We start from the raw sequence: 21,806 nt of genomic DNA, 5'->3' as shown, positions 1-21,806 counted from the left end.
ACCTGATTTTTTTACATTAATGTTTATTTATGAAAATCTTACCAGTACGTTTACAAACGAAGATCTACTTTTCTTGCCTTACGTGACTGGAACTGTTAGCAAGATTCTGTAGGCGATAGCCGTATTGGGAAAGGAATCCCGAATACTCCAAATGTACTGGCACTGTTTGGCTGACTTAATACCTTCGGGCACTTTGAAGCAACGTTAAATCGGTCCACAGTGGCAGGTGATAGTATCGATATTTTCTCAATTTATCGAGTGTTAACAGGGGCATTCAAAGTGTGTGGATGCCGGGGAAAATAGCAAAACATTGATAGATTTCGGGATAAGCTCGAATTGTGAAAAACACAAAGGAAATGACTCTCAAATGTAATCACGGAGGCTCAGTAAGGTGGAACACTGGGGGGGGGGGGGGGGGTGACAGTTGGTGGGGTGAGGTGAAGCCCGTGAAGGAAAACTGTACATTTAAATCTATGGGATGCCAAACCCTAAAAAAAATCAGTTCGGGTACTACGTTACTGGATCTCTGACCGCAGCCATTCAAGAGAAGGTGCGTGTTTCTAGAGCGTCCGCGTATTACATTAAAGGTTAAGACCGCGTTCTCACAAGAGAAGGTCCGTGTCTATAATTAGAAAGTGAACCATGTGACAGCCAGCTTCATGTTATTTATGAGTTTCGCGATGGCATGTTCGGACTGCCGGTAATTTAGACGTTTTAGAAATCAGGAGAACTTTACCATAAAACAGTCTCGGCCCGATGTATCAAACAGTATAGGCTTTATAATTTGTTTAGTGTGCCTACACTATTTTAAAACAAGAATCACTATGGCCTTAACTATTATACTGAATATCCCTACACAGAGGCGTAGCGGGGGGGGGTTGCGGATCGCACCGTGTGACACCTTTTAGAGGGGTGACACCAAGGCAAAAAATAGCAAAATATATAGAGAAAAACTTGAGGGGGGTGCAAATCGAAAGTTTGAGGTGTGGGGGGGGGGGGGTGCAAATCAAAAGTTTGAGGAGGGGGGGGGTCGCTTTGCCTCGGGAAGGGGGAGGGGTGACACCATTAAGTGCCGCACCGGGTGACACCCGACCTCGCTACGCCACTGTCCCTACAATGAATTAAAATAAACATGTGCTTAATCACTTTACAAATACCGTTAAAGTTTACCAAAATGAAAATGGACATAATTGCTGTATAAATGCACTTCGAAAATATAAAAATAAATACAAGTATAATGTATTTAAAGATGACCTGGCAATTATATAAAATAAATATGAACATAATTACTGTATGGATGCCTATCAAACGTATCGTGGTGAATATGCATAAAAGATGTTACACAAAAGATGCCCATACGGTGTATAAATTATGATTTTAGGGATAAATACTCTGGATTTCCGGGGCATGTCCCCATCCGCTCCCCCCCCCTCCTCCTCTGCAAGCCATCATCAGGACACTGACAGTTTACTACAGGCACCCCAGCCTGCTCACCAAAAAAAAAACGTCTTCAACGGTCCGCAAACAATAGGGTATCTGTTTACGTTTTTCCCGATTTTACCTCCCATGTCAGTCGGGGGCTAATTCGCGACCGCCATCTCCAGTCACCTCTGGACAATTGCGAGTCGACCGTGTCAGCGATGCGTGACACAAATGTCTTCGTATCGAATAACGGTCTGTACCAGTCCATGTAGAGGATAACTCACTAACATCATCCGTGGCCTCAGTTTTAACATCCAACAATTTCGGCCATTTAGTTGGGGTTTTTTAAAATTTAATTCAGCAAAGATTATTTAAGTTTACAAACTAATTCAGGCAACAATGGCGTTGCTGAAGCGCGGGGCCCCTTCAAGCGCGGGGCCTGGGGCGACCGCCCCGTTTGCCACCCCCTAACGCCGGCTCTGGCCACATTTTAATTAGGTCAAGCCACAGCCTATTTCATTTACAAATCTATGGCACTAGATAGCACAATGTGACCTACTTACCATCATCCAGTGTGGCACCAGATAGAACAATGTGACCTACTTACCATCATCCAGTGTGGCACCAGATAGAACAATGTGACCTACTTACAATCATCCAGTTTGGCACCAGATAGAACAATGTGACCTACTTACCATCATCCAGTGTGTCACCAGATAGCACAATGTGACCTACTTACCTCACCCAATGTGGCACAAGATAGAACAATGTGACCTACTTACCATCACCCAGAGTGGCACCAGATAGAACAATGTGACCTACTTACCATCACCCAGTGTGGCACAAGATAGAACAATGTGACCTACTTACCATCATCCAGTGTGGCACCAGATAGAACAAGTCTCATAGAGTTGAACTTTGACCTACGACTTGCCAGCTGCAAACAGCACTTTCTTGCTCTGAGAAAAAAAAACTTTGTGTATGTTGCTATGGTAACGAGAGGCAATGGGTTGAATAATGTTTTGTGTATGTTGAAATCAAGTGTTACCATGGTGACAGGATGTTTGAAAAAGCAAAAAAAAACTTACTCCAGCTGACTGAAGTAGCTGTGTAGTTGCTTGAGGCAGGTGCTCTGTCTGCAAAACATTCACAGGTTACAGGTCAAAACATTCACAGGTTACAGGTCAAAACATTCACAGGTTACAGGTCAAAACATTCACAGGTTACAGGTCAAAACATTCACAGGTTACAGGTCAAAACATTCACAGGTTAAAGGTCAAAACATTCACAGGTTACAGGTCAAAACATTCACAGGTTACAGGTCAAAACATTCACAGGTTAAAGGTCAAAACATTCACAGGTTAAAGGTCAAAACATTCACAGGTTACAGGTCAAAACATTCACAGGTTACAGGTCAAAACATTCACAGGTTACAGGTCAAAACATTCACAGGTTACAGGTCAAAACATTCACAGGTTACAGGTCAAAACATTCACAGGTTACAGGTCAAAACATTCACAGGTTACAGGTCAAAACATTCACAGGTTACAGGTCAAAACATTCACAGGTTACAGGTCAAAACATTCACAGGTTACAGGTCAAAACATTCACAGGTTACAGGTCAAAACATTCACAGGTTACAGGTCAAAACATTCACAGGTTACAGGTCAAAACATGCACAGGTTACAGGTCAAAACATTCACAGGTTACAGGTCAAAACATCCACAGGTTACAGGTCAAAACATTCACAGGTTACAGGTCAAAACATTCACAGGTTACAGGTCAAAACATTCACAGGTTACAGGTCAAAACATCCACAGGTTACAGGTCAAAACATTCACAGGTTACAGGTCAAAACATTCACAGGTTACAGGTAAAAACATTCACAGGTTACAGGTCAAAACATTCACAGGTTACAGGTCAAAACATCCACAGGTTACAGGTCAAAACATTCACAGGTTACAGGTCAAAACATTCACAGGTTACAGGTCAAAACATGCACAGGTTACAGGTTAAAACATTCACAGGTTACAGGTAAAAACATTCACAGGTTACAGGTCAAAACATCCACAGGTTACAGGTCAAAACATTCACAGGTTACAGGTCAAAACATTCACAGGTTACAGGTTAAAACATTTACAGGTTACAGGTCAAAACATTCACAGGTTACAGGTAAAAACATTCACAGGTTACAGGTCAAAACATTCACAGGTTACAGGTAAAAACATTCACAGGTTACAGGTCAAAACATTCACAGGTTACAGGTAAAAACATTCACAGGTTACAGGTAAAAACATTCACAGGTTACAGGTCAAAACATTCACAGGTTATAGGTCAAAACATTCACAGGTTACAGGTCAAAACATCCACAGGTTACAGGTCAAAACATTCACAGGTTACAGGTAAAAACATTCACAGGTTACAGGTCAAAACATTCACAGGTTACAGGTAAAAACATTCACAGGTTACAGGTCAAAACATCCACAGGTTACAGGTCAAAACATTCACAGGTTACAGGTAAAAACATTCACAGGTTACAGGTCAAAACATTCACAGGTTACAGGTCAAAACATTCACAGGTTACAGGTCAAAACATTCACAGGTTACAGGTCAAAACATTCACAGGTTACAGGTAAAAACATTCACAGGTTACAGGTCAAAACATTCACAGGTTACAGGTAAAAACATTCACAGGTTACAGGTCAAAACATTCACAGGTTACAGGTCAAAACATTCACAGGTTACAGGTCAAAACATTCACAGGTTACAGGTCAAAACATTCACAGGTTACAGGTAAAAACATTCACAGGTTACAGGTCAAAACATTCACAGGTTACAGGTAAAAACATTCACAGGTTACAGGTCAAAACATCCACAGGTTACAGGTCAAAACATTCACAGGTTACAGGTAAAAACATTCACAGGTTACAGGTCAAAACATCCACAGGTTACAGGTCAAAACATTCACAGGTTACAGGTCAAAACATTCACAGGTTACAGGTCAAAACATTCACAGGTTACAGGTCAAAACATTCACAGGTTACAGGTCAAAACATTCACAGGTTACAGGTCAAAACATGCACAGGTTACAGGTCAAAACATCCACAGGTTACAGGTAAAAACATTCACAGGTTACAGGTCAAAACATCCACAGGTTACAGGTCAAAACATTCACAGGTTACAGGTCAAAACATTCACAGGTTACAGGTAAAAACATTCACAGGTTACAGGTCAAAACATCCACAGGTTACAGGTCAAAACATTCACAGGTTACAGGTCAAAACATTCACAGGTTACAGGTAAAAACATTCACAGGTTACAGGTCAAAACATTCACAGGTTACAGGTCAAAACATTCACAGGTTACAGGTCAAAACATGCACAGGTTACAGGTCAAAACATTCACAGGTTACAGATAAAAACATCCACAGGTTACAGGTCAAAACATTCACAGGTTACAGGTCAAAACATTCACAGGTTACAGGTAAAAACATTCACAGGTTACAGGTCAAAACATTCACAGGTTACAGGTAAAAACATTCACAGGTTACAGGTCAAAACATCCACAGGTTACAGGTCAAAACATTCACAGGTTACAGGTAAAAACATTCACAGGTTACAGGTCAAAACATCCACAGGTTACAGGTCAAAACATTCACAGGTTACAGGTCAAAACATTCACAGGTTACAGGTAAAAACATTCACAGGTTACAGGTCAAAACATCCACAGGTTACAGGTCAAAACATTCACAGGTTACAGGTCAAAACATTCACAGCTTACAGGTCAAAACATTCACAGGTTACAGGTCAAAACATCCACAGGTTACAGGTCAAAACATTCACAGGTTACAGGTCAAAACATTCACAGGTTACAGGTAAAAACATTCACAGGTTACAGGTCAAAACATCCACAGGTTACAGGTCAAAACATTCACAGGTTACAAGTCAAAACATTCACAGGTTACAGGTCAAAACATTCACAGGTTACAGGTCAAAACATTCACAGGTTACAGGTCAAAACATTCACAGGTTACAGGTCAAAACATGCACAGGTTACAGGTCAAAACATGCACAGGTTACAGGTCAAAACATTCACAGGTTAAAACATTCACAGGTTACAGGTCAAAACATTCACAGGTTACAGGTCAAAACATTCACAGGTCAAAACATTCACAGGTTACAGGTCAAAACATTCACAGGTTAAAACATTCACAGGTTACAGGTCAAAACATTCACAGGTTACAGGTCAAAACATTCACAGGTTACAGGTCAAAACATTCACAGGTTACAGGTCAAAACATTCACAGGTTAAAACATTCACAGGTTACAGGTCAAAACATTCACAGGTTACAGGTCAAAACATTCACAGGTTACAGGTCAAAACATTCACAGGTTACAGGTCAAAACATTCACAGGTTACAGGTCAAAACATTCACAGGTCAAAACATCCACAGGTTACAGGTCAAAACATTCACAGGTTACAGGTCAAAACATTAACAGTTTACAGGTTAAAACATTCACAGGTTACAGGTCAAAACATTCACAGGTCAAAACATCCACAGGTTACAGGTCAAAACATTCACAGGTTACAGGTCAAAACATGCACAGGTTACAGGTCAAAACATTCACAGGTTACAGGTCAAAACATGCACAGGTTACAGGTAAAAACATTTACAGGTTACAGGTCAAAACATGCACAGGTTACATGTCAAAACATTTACAGGTTACAGGTCAAAACATGCACAGGTTACATGTAAAAACATTCACAGGTTACAGGTCAAAACATTCACAGGTTACAGGTCAAAACACTCACAGGCTACAGGTCAAAACATGCACAGGTTACAGGTTAAAACATTCACAGGTTACAGGTCAAAACATGCACAGGTTACAGGTCAAAACATACACAGGTTACAGGTTAAAACATTCACAGATTACAGGTCCAAATATTTAAAAAATAGCCTTATTTATATTCACTGAATATTTTATTCAGTGTTTCTTTAGGCATCTCTGGGGGGGGGGGGGGGGGGTGCTGTCCCATGCTACTAGATAGGGCTGCAGTCCCATGACTTTAGCACTGAGTTTAAGAATTTAATTCTAGCATAGAGTTTAAGAATTGGATTCTTAAATCTTAATCAACAGTTGTTTAATTTGTATTAATCTAGATATTTATAAATTTTCCTGAACTGACCCCAGTAGCCACTAACTGAACTGACCCCAGTAGCCACTAACTGAACTGACCCCAGTAGCCACAAACAGAACTGACCCCAGTAGCCACTAACTGAACTGACCCCAGTAGCCACTAACTGAACTGACCCCAGTAGCCACTAACTGAACTGACCCCAGTAGCCACTAACTGAACTGACCCCAGTAGCCACTAACTGAACTGACCCCAGTAGCCACTAACTGAACTGACCCCAGTAGCCACTAACTGAACTGACCCCAGTAGCCACTAACTGAACTGACCCCAGTAGCCACTAACTGAACTGACCCCAGTAGCCACAAACAGAACTGACCCCAGTATCCACAAACAGAACTGACCCCAATAGCTGTGATCCCAGGTCCTGCTCCTGATGGCCGTCATGCGAAAATTGAGCAGCCAGGTCCCCCACTGACCAGTACAGCTCCTCCGCCTCTTGGACACATTTTTTTATGGTCTCAGCTCTAACCTGGCTCACAGCACTGTGGGTGGTGAACATCTCCTGCAACAACAGCAGACTTTCTTTCTATGGATGCAACAACAGCAGACTTTCTTTCTATGGATGGAACAACAGCAGACTTTCTTTCTATGGATGGAACAACAACAGACTTTCTTTCTATGGATGGAACAACAACAGACTTTCTTTCTATGGATGGAACAACAGCAGACTTTCTTTCTATGAATAGAACAACAGCAGACTTTCTTTCTATGAATAGAATAACAGCAGACTTTCTTTCTATGGATGGAACTACAACATTCTTTCTATGGATGGAACAACAGCAGACTTTCTTTCTATGGATGGAACAACAGCAGACTTTCTTTCTATGGATGGAACAACAGCAGACTTTCTTTCTATGGATGGAACACCAGCAGACTTTCTTTCTATGGATGGAACAACAGAAGACTTTCTTTCTATGGATGGAACTACAACAGACTTTCTTTCTATGGATGGAACAACAGCAGACTTTCTGGATGGAACTACAACAGACTTTCTTTCTATGGATGGAACAACAGCAGACTTTCTTTCTATGAATAGAACAGCAGACTTTCTTTCTATGGATGGAACTACAACAGACTTTCTTTCTATGGATGGAACAACAGCAAACTTTCTTTCTATGGATGGAACAACAGCAGACTTTCTTTCTATGGATGGAACAACAGCAGACTTTCTTTCTATGGATGGAACAACAGCAGACTTTCTTTCTATGGATGGAACTACAACAGACTTTCTTTCTATGGATGGAACAACAGCAGACTTTCTTTCTATGGATGGAACTACAACAGACTTTCTTTCTATGGATGGAACAACAGCAGACTTTCTTTCTATGAATAGAACAGCAGACTTACTTTCTATGAATAGAACAACAGCAGACTTTCTTTCTATGAATAGAACAACAGACTTTCTTTCTAAGGATAGAACAACAGCAGACTTTCTTTCCATGAATAGAATAACAACAGACTTTCTTTCTATGGAACTAACAACAGCAGACTTTCTTTCTATGGATGGAACAACAGCAGACTTTCTTTCTATGGATGGAACAACAGCAGACTTTCTTTCTATGGATGGAACAACAGCAGACTTTCTTTCTATGGATAGAACAACAGCAGACTTTCTTTCCATGAATAGAGTAACAACAAACTTTCTTTCTATGGAAGTAACAACAGCAGACTTCCTTTCTATGGATGGAACAACAGCAGACTTTCTTTCTATGGATGGAACAACAGCAGACTTTCTTTCTATGGATGGAACAACAGCAGACTTTCTTTCTATGGATGGAACAACAGCAGACTTTCTTTCTATGGATGGAACAAACAACAGCAAACTTTCTTTCTATGGATGGAACAACAGCAGACTTTTTTTCTATGGATGGAACAACAGCAGACTTTCTTTCTATGGATGGAACTACAACAGACTTTCTTTCTATGGATGGAACTACAACAGACTTTCTTTCTATGGATGGAACAACAGCAAACTTTCTTTCTATGAATGGAACAACAGCAGACTTTCTTTCTATGGATGGAACAACAGCAGACTTTCTTTCTATGGATGGAACAACAGCAGACTTTCTTTCTATGGATGGAACTACAACAGACTTTCTTTCTATGGATGGAACAACAGCAGACTTTCTTTCTATGGATGGAACTACAACAGACTTTCTTTCTATGGATGGAACAACAGCAGACTTTCTTTCTATGAATAGAACAGCAGACTTACTTTCTATGAATAGAACAACAGCAGACTTTCTTTCTATGAATAGAACAGCAGACTTTCTTTCTAAGGATAGAACAACAGCAGACTTTCTTTCCATGAATAGAATAACAACAGACTTTCTTTCTATGGAACTAACAACAGCAGACTTTCTTTCTATGGATGGAACAACAGCAGACTTTCTTTCTATGGATGGAACAACAGCAGACTTTCTTTCTATGGATGGAACAACAGCAGACTTTCTTTCTATGGATGGAACAACAGCAGACTTTCTTTCTATGGATGAAACAACAGCAGACTTTCTTTCTATGGATGGAACAAACAACAGCAAACTTTCTTTCTATGGATGGAACAACAGCAGACTTTCTTTCTATGGATGGAACAACAGCAGACTTTCTTTCAATTGATTAATCTAAAAACTTTCTTTCTAAGGATGGAACAAACAACAGCAAACTTTCTTTCTAAGGATAGAACAAACAACAGCAGATAGAACTATTTTAAAAGTTGTTCTTTAAAATGCACTATGCCAGTTTCTCAGGTATTTTTGAATAAAAATGTGAGTGATGCTAAAATTAAGCAGATAGTAAATAAAAAATGGACTGAAAACATTTTTGGCCCACTCACAAGTTTTGCCAGTGTCAGGTAGAGTATGTGTCTGATCCCTCCATCACACACAACTGTCTTCGCTTCACTGACCCATCACAACCCTGACCAGACAAAGGGAATTATTGGCTTGTATAATCATGAATTTTCATGAGCCAATATTTAACACACATGCAAGAAGAAAAACGTTCATTAAGGCCATATTAATATTCACAAAAAAATATTGTTTTATTCATGGCAATTTATTCGTATGATTGAGTTAACCCCCCCCCCCCCCCCCTCTCCTCTTTCCCCCCCCCCCCCCCCCCCCCATGTAGATCTACCTTTAAGAAAAGGTTGAACAGTTTAAAATTAAATTAAAAATCAAACCAAACAATCTGCCTTCAAGTAAATCAGTAAAATGTTTAACTATAGTAAAAATTTAAAATCAAACAAAAAATCTGCCTCAGAATAAAATAAAAAACTTAGCTCTGGTTTAAATTTTTAAAATCAAACAAAAGAATCTACATCTAAGTATTGTAAGTAAAAAGTTTAAGCCAAGCTAAAAAAATAAAATTAAAAACTAAAAACATGTACCTAGAGTAAGTAAATAGATGAAACCTAGTTAAAGGTTTTACAATATTTTTGAACCTCAAATATAAAGTTTAGATTCAAAAAGTTTCTTTTTATAAAATCCATTAAAAAGTTTGTTAAAAAAAGTTCATTTAAAAAAAAAAGTTTAGCTCCAGTTTAAAAGTTTACTTCCTATAAAATGTGTAACATTTGTTTAGTTCCAATTTAAAAGTTTACCTCCTATAAAATGTATACAATTTGTTTAGATCTAATTTTTTTAACCTCCTATGAAAATCTATTAAAAAGTTTAGATCCAATTTTTTATACCTCTAATGTTTATAGAATACATTTAAAAGTATAGATTCAATGACATTTTACCTCTGGTTCAAAAGCACCTCCTAAAAAGTGGGCACAAAAGCACCTCCTAAAAAGTGTGCACAAAAGCAAGATTAACAATGGGCCAGAGAAAAAATTCAAGCAGTGGGTGACTTCATAACTACGCCACTCTTCAACAATATCAGTCAGGTTATGACATCAGATCTTGGATAAGATGCTAGTGATTAGATCTTATCAAGAGATATTTGGATCAGTTGATTACCACTGATAAGTTTTAGATATCAGCCTGAAAATATTAGACCAGCTCCTGAACAGTTAAACTAGATTACTGTATAGTGCCTGTTCTAGTCTATACAATCTATTTTACTGTATAGTGTCTGTTCTAGTCTATACAATCTATTTTACTGTATAGTGCCTGTTCTAGTCTATACAATCTATTTTACTGTATAGTGCCTGTTCTAGTCTATACAATCTATTTTACTGTATAGTGTCTGTTCTAGTCTATACAATCTATTTTACTGGATAGAGCCTGTTTTAGTCAGTCTATTTTACTGTATAGAGCCTGTTCTAGTCTATACAATCTATTTTACTGGATAGAGCCTGTTTTAGTCAGTCTATTTTACTGTATAGAGCCTGTTCTAGTCTATACAATCTATTTTACTGGATAGAGCCTGTTTTAGTCAGTCTATTTTACTGTATAGAGCCTGTTTTAGTCTATACAATCTATTTTACTGGATAGAGCCTGTTTTAGTCAGTCTATTTTACTGTATAGAGCCTGTTTTAGTCTATACAATCTATTTTACTGGATAGAGCCTGTTTTAGTCAGTCTATTTTACTGTATAGAGCCTGTTTTAGTCTATACAATCTATTTTACTGGATAGAGCCTGTTTTAGTCAGTCTATTTTACTGTATAGAGCCTGTTTTAGTCTATACAATCTATTTTACTGGATAGAGCCTGTTTTAGTCAGTCTATTTTACTGTATAGAGCCTGTTCTAGTATATACAATCTATTTTACTGGATAGAGCCTGTTTTAGTCAGTCTATTTAGAGAGAGAACTTACATCAAGAACTGTACAGCATATTTTTACATTGTATTCTGCTTATAACAGTCTCATTAGTTGGGTATTCTGCTTATAACAGTCTCATTAGCTCGGTATTCTGCTTATAACAGTCTCATTAGCTGGGTATTCTGCTTATAATAGTCTCATTAGCTGGGTATTCTGCTTATAATAGTCACATTAGCTGGGTATTCTGCTTATAATAGTCACATTAGCTGGGTATTCTGCTTATAACAGTCACATTAGCTAGGTATTCTGCTTATAACAGTCACATTAGCTGGGTATTCTGCTTACCCGAAGAATTGTATGCAAGAAACTCTTCACGCAAACCATTTAGATTAGACAACATTTCCTTTTTATTCAATGTTTACGCGATAATCAATGACGTCATTATATTACTGTGTGCACTTTCCGCCTTGAGATTATTTTCAACTCCATGCTAAATGTGTCGACGTCATACTTCGTTTTTCGAAATACTATGCATGTTTTTAATTTCCTTGTCTTTTCTCTAGAGCGTTCTTGTCAGACAGAGCGTTCTTGTCTGATACATAGACATAGACAGACAGCGAAACTATTATTATAGATGACTATAGGAGCTAGGAATGGCCATTTTTAAATAATTACATAATTTAAATTAAATATTAATTTTTATTAGGGCCTAGGCCTAATTTTTTATTTTTTAATCATATGTATGTTTCTAAATACGGTAATCTATCGTTTTAGGTACGTAAAATTGTCCGAGACTAGTAATGTGATAAGAAGGTGTCTCATTAAATTTTAGTAATTATTTCACATTTTAAGGAAGATTTATGTTTTGAAAGTTGCTAAAATGTTTCAATCTTTCATTCATGTTCTTGTTTTTTAATTACTGTAATAAAACTTTTCAGTAACAAATAAAGACTAGCGATGATATTTAATAATTGATTTTGGTATATTATTCATTTATCTATATTCTATAATATTTGACACAAATATATCACAATATTAAATCAATATACTTCTATTAAAGCCTTGACCATGAGGCAATGAGGTAACTTTTTCGTACATTACTAACAGTAACAGTTAAGTTAGTAACAGTCTAACAGCGGGCGATTTTACTAGACTTTCTAGTTTCTAGGTGCCTACCTAAAACGATCTAGATCTAGATTATGAATACACTTAATACTAATAATAGGTAATCTATCGTTATTATTCATTTATCTATAATATTTGACACAAAAGTATGACAATATACTTCTATTAAAGCCTTGACAACGAGGTAACGTTTTCGTACATAAATATAGGCATTTTGGTAAATTTTGCCTAATTATCTCAGAATGATAAAACACACATAATATTGAAGGCCATAAACTGCCATTTAATAAACCACTAAATTTATCACTATAGGCCCAGTAGTTATTTTTTTATGAATTTTTAAAGTTGTATGCTAAACAGCTTATATTTTATTGTAAAGTTGCAAAATACTTGGTGTCCTTCTTTGAGTTCATATAGCGTTGTTATTTTTTAACATGTAATGATAAAACTTTGCATATTGATACTAGAGAGTACAGGCAACAGGAATATGCAATTGAAATAAAGATCAGTAAAGGGAAAACAAAAAATAATTAAGACTAATTAAGGGTCATGGCGTTTTTATATAGAGAGCAACGTTAGTCTATTGTCAAACTGCACAACTCTGTTGTTAATAAAGATATATTGATAATACTTTGCATATTGGTGCTAGGGAGTACAGGCAACAGGAATATGCAAGTGAAATACAGCTTAATTAAAAGGAAAACAACTAATAATTAACTTAATAAAGCCCAATTAAGGAGTGCGGTGCCGTTCTACTATGATTGCCACAAGTCACTTTTCATACTGAATATCTATGTTGCTATCGATGATACAAAGATAAAACTTAGCACATAGATGCTTAAGGATGTTGGGAATAGAAATTTACAAGTCAAAAAAATGCTAGGAGAAAAAGACAATCACATATAATAAAGTCTAATTAATGGGGGTGGCACTGAAATCTTGTATCAATAATACCTGTGTATTATACTCATACTGGAATATGATATGGTTAGGATTATGTTGAAATATCTAAATATTAGTAGCATTAGTTATAGGCTACTTTTAATAAGTAGCCAAGGATGGTTAATCAATAGACAGCCTACAGAAACTAGATGAGATGTGTCGCAACCGAAGGATAGACAGCTGCCTTATTTGCTGATCTGAACCTACTGTTTAAAAAAAATTACTGTTGCTTAGTTTAAGTTATAAAATTAAGTCACATTGTTCAAAGTGTTACTGTTTCTGTTTTCTTTTTGACTTTTAAAAAAATGTATCTATCACTGTTGCTTTAGATCACATTATTAAAGTGAAGTGTTAATGTTTCTATTTTATCTTTGACTTCATTTATTTTACTTTCCATGCCTCTATAGATCTAGTAGTATATTTTAGCTATTATTAAATTTTAAAGATAATATACTATAATCTGAGAAATGACCAATTTAATCTTTGTAATTATTTTCTTAATCAGTTTTTCCTGAAACGGGGTAACTAAAGTTTAGACATCATCCATAAGTAATTTTACAACATAATTATATATTTAAGCTTGATGCAATAAATATTAGTTCTATTAGATTCTTATAAGCAATTACTCATTAAAATACATAGATCTAAATCTATTCTATAGGGGCCTAATATTTATAAGGCATAAGGGCCTATTTATTACTATTTAAAATTTTAATTAGGCCTATTATTATTACCCAATTGAAAATGACTAATATGGAAGATTATTAATGAATGGGACTATTAATTCCATTGCTTTAAATTTTATTTAATCCATAAAAAACATTCTATAAGCTAAAATCTTGCCAATTCAATGAATAGTGTTAAACAGTAATATCAAATGTGCGATTTTTTATATTTCATGCATATGGTCTATGGACCGTCATAAAAATTTAAACTCGGCCGTCATTATTAAAATTGCGTAGATCCCCTTCACTTCACGCAAGAAGCAATATCTGGTTATAAAGAGCTAAAAAGCCCCATAAAACCAACATTTCCACCCATCAAAATAGTTTGGCATTACTTATTTACTAGATCTAGTTTCCTGAACTTATCTCTTTTTTAAATGCCGAAATTCGGTTCTATCGATAATAGGTAACCTCGCGGCCCCTATCGCCCTGTTAAAAAATTGTGTAAGCGGGACCCCCCCCAAGATTTACCAATGCTTTTTAAGCATGTTCCAATGAAAAGAACTCTATGAAACTGTTATTTTTGTTCTTGAGAATGGTTAGGATGCTCATTACAACTAATGTCTAGCTTATTATACTTTACTTTCTTGCTAAAATTAATACTAATTGAAAGAAGTCGGTTACTGCGTTTAATGAGACGTGCTCGCTAAGATACCTCGATAAAATTGGGATCGATATGTTAAAATGTAACTAATAGTTTTCCATACAAACATAGAATATAAAAACAGCCCACTTTGACGTATCGAATACATTAATTTATCGATTCTCTCATGATAACTAAGCACTTGGATGGAAAATGGCCGAAATTACAAAAGTTGGCTTGAAAAATTTCGGATGTGGCCAGATTAAACAAAATGGCGGACATCGAAATGCCTACATAAATAGCCGCGGGCGATTTTACGTACCCAAAACGATAGATTACCTAATAATAATAATAATATTACTATTATTATTACTAGAATGTATCAAGATTCTAATAATAGATATTATTATATTAGATAATGTAATAATGCTCTATTCAAGGACGATTTGTTTGAATTCAACATTCATTCAACAAGTCAACATTTGCATTCATTTTACATAAATCTAAATAAGCACATGACACCGTGTTTATTTACTTATGAAAACTAAAAATAGCCTACAACAACAACCAGGGAATTTTTTAAAAGTTTCTATTAGATACCGAATCTAAATATCGGATAGACCTAAATTAAATTAAAAGTCCTGTAGACAATGAATGGAGTAACAAGTGTATGAGTGTGTATTGTGCGTGAGGAGGTTGGGGTGGGCTAGTAAGAAGTATAAAATAAAAACATAGCAAAACATTTAAATTAATCACAAAGACCTGTTGAGGGCAGGTTACCCCCCCCCCCCCCCCCAATACATATATTTAAGTCAGAAATGTTGATTTTTTTTTCAAAATCTATTGTTTCTGAAACTACATTCAATTCTGAACATTTTTGTATAATTATTTTGCCAAATTACGTATTGCTAGTATTTTTAATAATTTTTTAATTAATGAGAGTAATGACGTAATTCACCTATATTAATACATTATTAAGCAAAATTTGGCAGCATAAAAATTAACAACTAACTAAAATAGATGTTCTTATTGCTGAGTAAGAGGCTCCTCCAGATGCAATTTATGTAACTGGGAGGTTTTAAAAATGACTTTTTGATATAGATCTAGATCTAGTTTTCGCTTTTTCTCATTTTTTTTCAATTTTAGTATATTTTTCACTATGACCCCTATATATATATATATATATATATATATATATATATATATATATATATATATATATATATATATATATATATAGGGGGGGGGGGAGACAGGTTGAAAGTTCGCCCCGGGCGCTACGCTTCAGGTTGTAGGCTGAGTTGTGACGTCATTTTAGGGGGGGGGGGGGTCTTGCTGTTTTTGACGATGTTTGCCGGAGTGGAGGGGGTAGGTAAAAATCGTCCAAAAAGCGTGATTTATGGATGACCCCTAAGTCACATTATAGATCTAATTAGAAATCACTGTTTGATGTACTAAAAAAAAATCGTAGGCCTATGTGGTAATTGTTTTTTTTTTTATCAGTGTCAGACACACGGAATTTACGTGCGCCCCCCCCCCCCCCCCCCCCCGCGTAAAATGATTGAAAGAAATACACACTCATACACACAAGCACATCGACTTACATGCATATAGTATAGACATAATCCCAATATCATATCAAAATAAATTTTCAGAAAGTGTTTCAACGTATGTATTGTGATCTAGAAAAAGTTTTAGACTTAGATGTCTAGATCTACATAAGTCTAACATGATTCTTGTTAATAGTTAGTAGATCTAGATTTAGATCTAATGGAAAACCAAAATTTCGAAAGATTCGAAATAGGCCCACTAGATTTCTACCCAAAAATAGATCTAGAAACTAGACTGCTACCGAAAACAGTGTTAGGGGCCTAGATCTAGTAAGATAGATCTAGTCAAATAATGGATATTTCAGGAAATGTTCTGACAAACGTGATAATAGTTTTAGATAGGATATTTAAATTTCTATCAGCACGACAGCTAAACACATGTTCTAGGTAGGCTAGGTTGTTTGTACTATTATTTGTAGCATACAAAATGAATTTTTGAGTATTTTATCTTAAAGTCTTAAATAAAATCATATGAGTTAGTTAGAGGAATGATTAAGAATTCCATTGGTACCAAATTTATATTTTTATTATATGAATAGATCTAGATCTATTTCTAGCTAGTTATATTATATAGAGAAATAAAACGGTAGTATCACCTCAGACTGATAGGCTGAATTCATCTTTAATAATTATTTTTGTTATTAATGTAATAATTTCTTTCAGAGTGTGCAAAACCTGGTGTGATCAGGCACGCAGAGAGAAAGCTAGTCGTGCAAAAATGAGATGGAATTACTTTAAGCATACACAGAACATTGAGGATGGACACATTGATGAGCAGTGGTGGACTCTGGTCAAACATTATATTTTGGTAGATTGATTTGATTAGCTAGCTATTTCTTTACATATTATTTCCAGATGATATGAGATGACATTTGGAGAAGGCACATATATGTGTGTGGTAATGACATGAGATGACATTTGGAGAAGGCACATATATGTGTGTGGTAATGATATGAGATGACATTTGGAGAAGGCACATATATGTGTGGTTTAATGACATGAGATGAGATTTGGAGAAGGCACATATATGTGTGTTGTAATGACATGAGATGACATTTGAAGAAGGCACATATATGTGTGTTGTATCTATTCTAGGACAGCCCACTAGAACCAAGACATGTGCTCATGTTCTGCACTGACACGCTGTGGAGCAGCATTAAGGAACACAACAGCCAGACCAACATCATGATGGAGTTTCTTTCTTCTTCACTGCCAGCTCTCTGTGTCTTTCATGTTGTTGTTACAGATGGCATTGTGGGTAAGGGATGTTTTTTGTGTGGGTAAGGGATGTTTTGTTGTGTGGGTAAGGGATGTTTTGTTGTGTGGGTAAGGGATGTTTTGTTGTGTGGGTAAGGGATGTTTTGTTGTGTGGGTAAGGTTGTGTGTGGGTAAGGGATGTTTTGTTGTGTGGGTAAGGGATGTTTTGTTGTGTGGGTAAGGGATGTTTTGTTGTGTGGGTAAGGGATGTTTTGTTGTGTGGGTAGGGGATGTTTTGTTGTGTGGGTAGGGGATGTTTTGTGTGTGGGTAGGGGATGTTTTGTTGTGTGGGTAAGGGATGTTTTGTTGTGTGGGTAAGGGATGTTTTGTTGTGTGGGTAAGGGATGTTTTGTTGTGTGGGTAGGGGATGTTTTGTTGTGTGGGTAGGGGATGTTTTGTGTGTGGGTAGGGGATGTTTTGTTGTGTGGGTAAGGGATGTTTTGTTGTGTGGGTAAGGGATGTTTTGTTGTGTGGGTAAGGGATGTTTTGTTGTGTGGGTAAGGTTGTGTGTGGGTAAGGGATGTTTTGTTGTGTGGGTAAGGGATGTTTTGTTGTGTGGGTAAGGGATGTTTTGTTGTGTGGGTAAGGGATGTTTTGTTGTGTGGGTAAGGGATGTTTTGTTGTGTTGACTGTCCTTTAGATAAGTCCTGCTGTACTGTTGTGTTGACTGTCCTTTAGATAAGTCCTGCTGTACTGTTGTGTTGACTGTCCTTTAGATAAGTCCTGCTGTACTGTTGTGTTGACTGTCCTTTAGATAAGTCCTGCTGTACTGTTGTGTTGACTGTCCTTTAGATAAGTCCTGCTGTACTGTTTTGTTGACTGTCCTCTAGATAAGTCCTGCTGTACTGTTTTGTTGACTGTCCTTTAGATAAGTCCTGCTGTACTGTTGTGTTGACTGTCCTCTAGATAAGTCCTACTGTTGTGTTACCAGGGACAGATGAAGCCATGAAAACAGAAGAGCTGGAGGAGTACACAATGGCCCTGTCACTGGTCATGTTTGGCCAGCTACTGGGCGCTGAGTTTGTTCCATTTTCCTCCTCCCACGCTGAGTGCCTGCAGCTGGCCAGCTATTGGTCGGGTCAATCCCAGCAGATACCACCATGTGTCCAGTCATTGAAGAAAAAGAAGGTAAGCGCTGGTCAGTTCTTAAGATACTTACATTGTGGTATTGTTTCCTGAGCTCCTTACATTGTGGTATTGTTTCCTATGCTACTCCTTACATTGTGGTATTGTTTCCTATGCTACTCCTTACATTGTGGTATTGTTTCCTATGCTACTCCTTACATTGTGGTATTGTTTCCTATGCTACTCCTTACATTGTGGTATTGTTTCCTATGCTACTCCTTACATTGTGGTATTGTTTCCTATGCTACTCCTTACATTGTGGTATTGTTTCCTATGCTACTCCTTACATTGTGGTATTGTTTCCTTAACTACTCCTTACATTGTGGTATTGTTTCCTTAACTACTCCTTACATTGTGGTATTGTTTCCTTAACTACTCCTTACATTGTGGTATTGTTTCCTTAACTACTCCTTACATTGTGGTATTGTTTCCTTAACTACTCCTTACATTGTGGTATTGTTTCCTACACTACTCCTTACCTTGTGGTATTGTTGCCTACGCTACTCCTTACCTTGTGGTATTGTTTCCTTAACTACTCCTTACATTGTGGTATTGTTTCCTTAACTACTCCTTACATTGTGGTATTGTTTCCTTAACTACTCCTTACATTGTAGATTGTTTCCTACACTACTCCTTACATTGTGCTATTGTTGCCTACGCTACTCCTTACATTGTGGTATTGTTTCCTACACTACTCCTTACCTTGTGGTATTGTTGCCTACGCTACTCCTTTTATTGTGGTATTGTTACCTATGCTACTCCTTACCTTGTGGTATTGTTTCCTACACTACTCCTTACCTTGTGCTATTGTTTCCTACACTACTCCTTACATTGTGGTATTGTTTCCTATGCTACTCCTTACCTTGTGGTATTGTTTCCTACACTACTCCTTACATTGTGGTATTGTTTCCTTAACTACTCCTTACATTGTGGTATTGTTACCTATGCTACTCCTTACATTGTGGTATTGTTACCTATGCTACTCCTTACCTTGTGGTATTGTTTCCTTAACTACTCCTTACATTGTGGTATTGTTACCTATGCTACTCCTTACATTGTGGTATTGTTACCTATGCTACTCCTTACCTTGTGGTATTGTTTCCTTAACTACTCCTTACCTTGTGGTATTGTTTCCTTAACTACTCCTTACCTTGTGGTATTGCAGGTCCAGATGATCAACCTGTACTGCCCCATGAGTGGTATTGACCAGGAGATCAGCTACTCCCTGTACCGCATGTTTGACTGGCCACTCATTGCTGGAGGTTACGTCAATGAGAAAGTCCTCAAAGATTTCTCTCACAAAGTTTTCAAGTAAGTTTCTCTCTGTAGGACTTTAAGGGTTGCTTAAGTTTCTCTCTGTAGGACTTTAAGGGTTGCTTAAGTTTCTCTCTGTAGGACTTCAAGGGTTGCTTAAGTTTCTCTCTGTAGGACTTTAAGGGTTGCTTAAGTTTCTCTCTGTAGGACTTTAAGGGTTGCTTAAGTTTCTCTCTGTAGGACTTCAAGGGTTGCATAAATTTCTCTACTTTATTTGTTCCAGCTCTGATGAGAGCTCTGACAGCAGCTGTATTGTGTCTGGGCCTTAAGTTTCTCTACTTTATTTGTTCCAGCTCTGATGAGAGCTCTGACAGCTGTATTGTGTCTGGGCCTTAAGTTTCTCTACTTTATTTGTTCCAGCTCTGACAGCTGTATTGTGTCTGGGCCTTAAGTTTCTCTACTTTATTTGTTCCAGCTCTGATGAGAGTTCTGACAGCAGCTGTATTGTGTCTGGGCTGGCTCTCTGTGGGGACCAGGTGCAAGTGGCCTCTGTGCTCATCCGCAGTGATGTGGATAGAGAGGAGGAGGTGGATCAACTGGTGTCCAAACTAAAAGCTCACAACTTTCCCCTGCACCATAGCATTGGTCTGATGTACGCCTGTGTGGGCCGAGGCTTCCACGTCTACAACAAACACAATGTCGAGTCTGGAATATTCCGTAAACACTTCCCTCAGACACCCCTGCTGGGTTTCTTTGGCAATGGGGAAATTGGATGCTTTTATTCCACATCATCAAGAAACATTCAGGAATATGAGAGGCGCCACCCACCAAAGCTGCTTCATGCCTACACAACAGTCATGTGCCTAATCTCTCTCCCATAGACATTTCTGCTGCATCTTTTGTGGTGGGTCTTTTGCTGGCTAAACAACCCAGACAGGACATGTGAGTGACCTAACACCAGACAGGACATGTGAGTGACCTAACACCAGACAGGACATGTGAGTGACCTAACACCAGACAGGACATATGTGAGTGACCTAACACCAGACAGGACATATGTGAGTGACCTAACACCAGACAGGACATATGTGAGTGACCTAACACCAGACAGGACATGTGAGTGACCTAACACCAGACAGGACATATGTGAGTGACCTAACACCAGACAGGACATGTGAGTGACCTAACACCAGACAGGACATGTGAGTGGCCTAACACCAGACAGGACATGTGAGTGACCTAACACCAGACAGGACATGTGAGTGACCTAACACCAGACAGGACATATGTGAGTGACCTAACACCAGACAGGACATGTGAGTGACCTAACACCAGACAGGACATGTGAGTGGCCTAACACCAGACAGGACATGTGAGTGACCTAACACCAGACAGGACATGTGAGTGACCTAACACCAGACAGGACATATGTGAGTGACCTAACACCAGACAGGACATGTGAGTGACCTAACACCAGACAGGACATGTGAGTGACCTAACACCAGACAGGACATATGTGAGTGACCTAACACCAGACAGGACATATGTGAGTGACCTAACACCAGACAGGACATATGTGAGTGACCTAACACCAGACAGGACATGTGAGTGACCTAACACCAGACAGGACATATGTGAGTGACCTAACACCAGACAGGACATGTGAGTGACCTAACACCAGACAGGACATGTGAGTGGCCTAACACCAGACAGGACATGTGAGTGACCTAACACCAGACAGGACATGTGAGTGACCTAACACCAGACAGGACATATGTGAGTGACCTAACACCAGACAGGACATGTGAGTGACCTAACACCAGACAGGACATGTGAGTGGCCTAACACCAGACAGGACAT

At 37.8% G+C, this 21,806-nt stretch overlaps 2 protein-coding genes across 9 annotated transcripts in view; one reads left to right on the top strand and one right to left on the bottom strand.

Moving 5' to 3' along the window:
* The window catches only part of LOC131955221 (uncharacterized), a 47,442-nt gene extending 36,779 nt beyond the window's left edge, over positions 1–10,663 (bottom strand). For 2 of the 5 annotated variants that reach the window (XM_059319246.1, XM_059319269.1), the window contains exons 1-5: positions 10,361–10,662; positions 9,452–9,534; positions 6,960–7,120; positions 2,511–2,558; positions 2,293–2,381 (exon numbers count right to left, since the gene is read on the bottom strand). In XM_059319246.1, coding sequence (XP_059175229.1) covers positions 2,293–2,381; positions 2,511–2,558; positions 6,960–7,117 — 295 coding nt within the window. In that variant the 5' untranslated portion in view covers positions 7,118–7,120; positions 9,452–9,534; positions 10,361–10,662. Of the gene's footprint in view, positions 1–1,985; positions 2,042–2,292; positions 2,382–2,510; positions 2,559–6,959; positions 7,145–9,451; positions 9,535–10,360 lie in introns of those variants that run through there. The other 3 variants (XM_059319254.1, XM_059319261.1, XM_059319277.1) reach the window with 3 other exon arrangements.
* A 5,885-nt stretch (positions 10,664–16,548) lies between these two features.
* Positions 16,549–21,222, top strand: LOC131955588 (F-box only protein 22). 4 transcript variants are annotated; one of them, XM_059319785.1, is made up of 7 exons: positions 16,549–16,697; positions 16,974–17,118; positions 17,406–17,568; positions 18,499–18,695; positions 19,858–20,003; positions 20,300–20,337; positions 20,463–21,222. In XM_059319785.1, exons 1-7 carry the CDS (start codon positions 16,603–16,605, stop codon positions 20,825–20,827), a joined length of 1,149 nt encoding a protein of 382 aa, XP_059175768.1. In that variant the 5' UTR covers positions 16,549–16,602; the 3' UTR covers positions 20,828–21,222. The 4 variants fall into 4 exon arrangements, 3 of the variants coding, with proteins under 3 accessions (XP_059175768.1, XP_059175760.1, XP_059175748.1); XR_009388870.1 differs by lacking the exon at positions 20,300–20,337 and having other exon boundaries at positions 16,550–16,697; positions 20,422–20,888; positions 20,973–21,222; XM_059319777.1 differs by lacking the exon at positions 20,300–20,337 and adding an exon at positions 20,230–20,251 and having other exon boundaries at positions 16,550–16,697; positions 20,447–21,222.
* The last annotated feature ends 584 nt before the right edge of the window (positions 21,223–21,806 follow it).

This window comes from Physella acuta, unplaced genomic scaffold, assembly GCF_028476545.2.
Source record: "Physella acuta isolate Inbredline_101_S28 unplaced genomic scaffold, ASM2847654v3 ptg000079l, whole genome shotgun sequence".
Lineage (NCBI taxonomy): Eukaryota > Metazoa > Mollusca > Gastropoda > Physidae > Physella > Physella acuta.
Note: the sequence above shows the minus strand (reverse complement) of the source record. Positions and strands in the feature narration are given on the sequence as shown.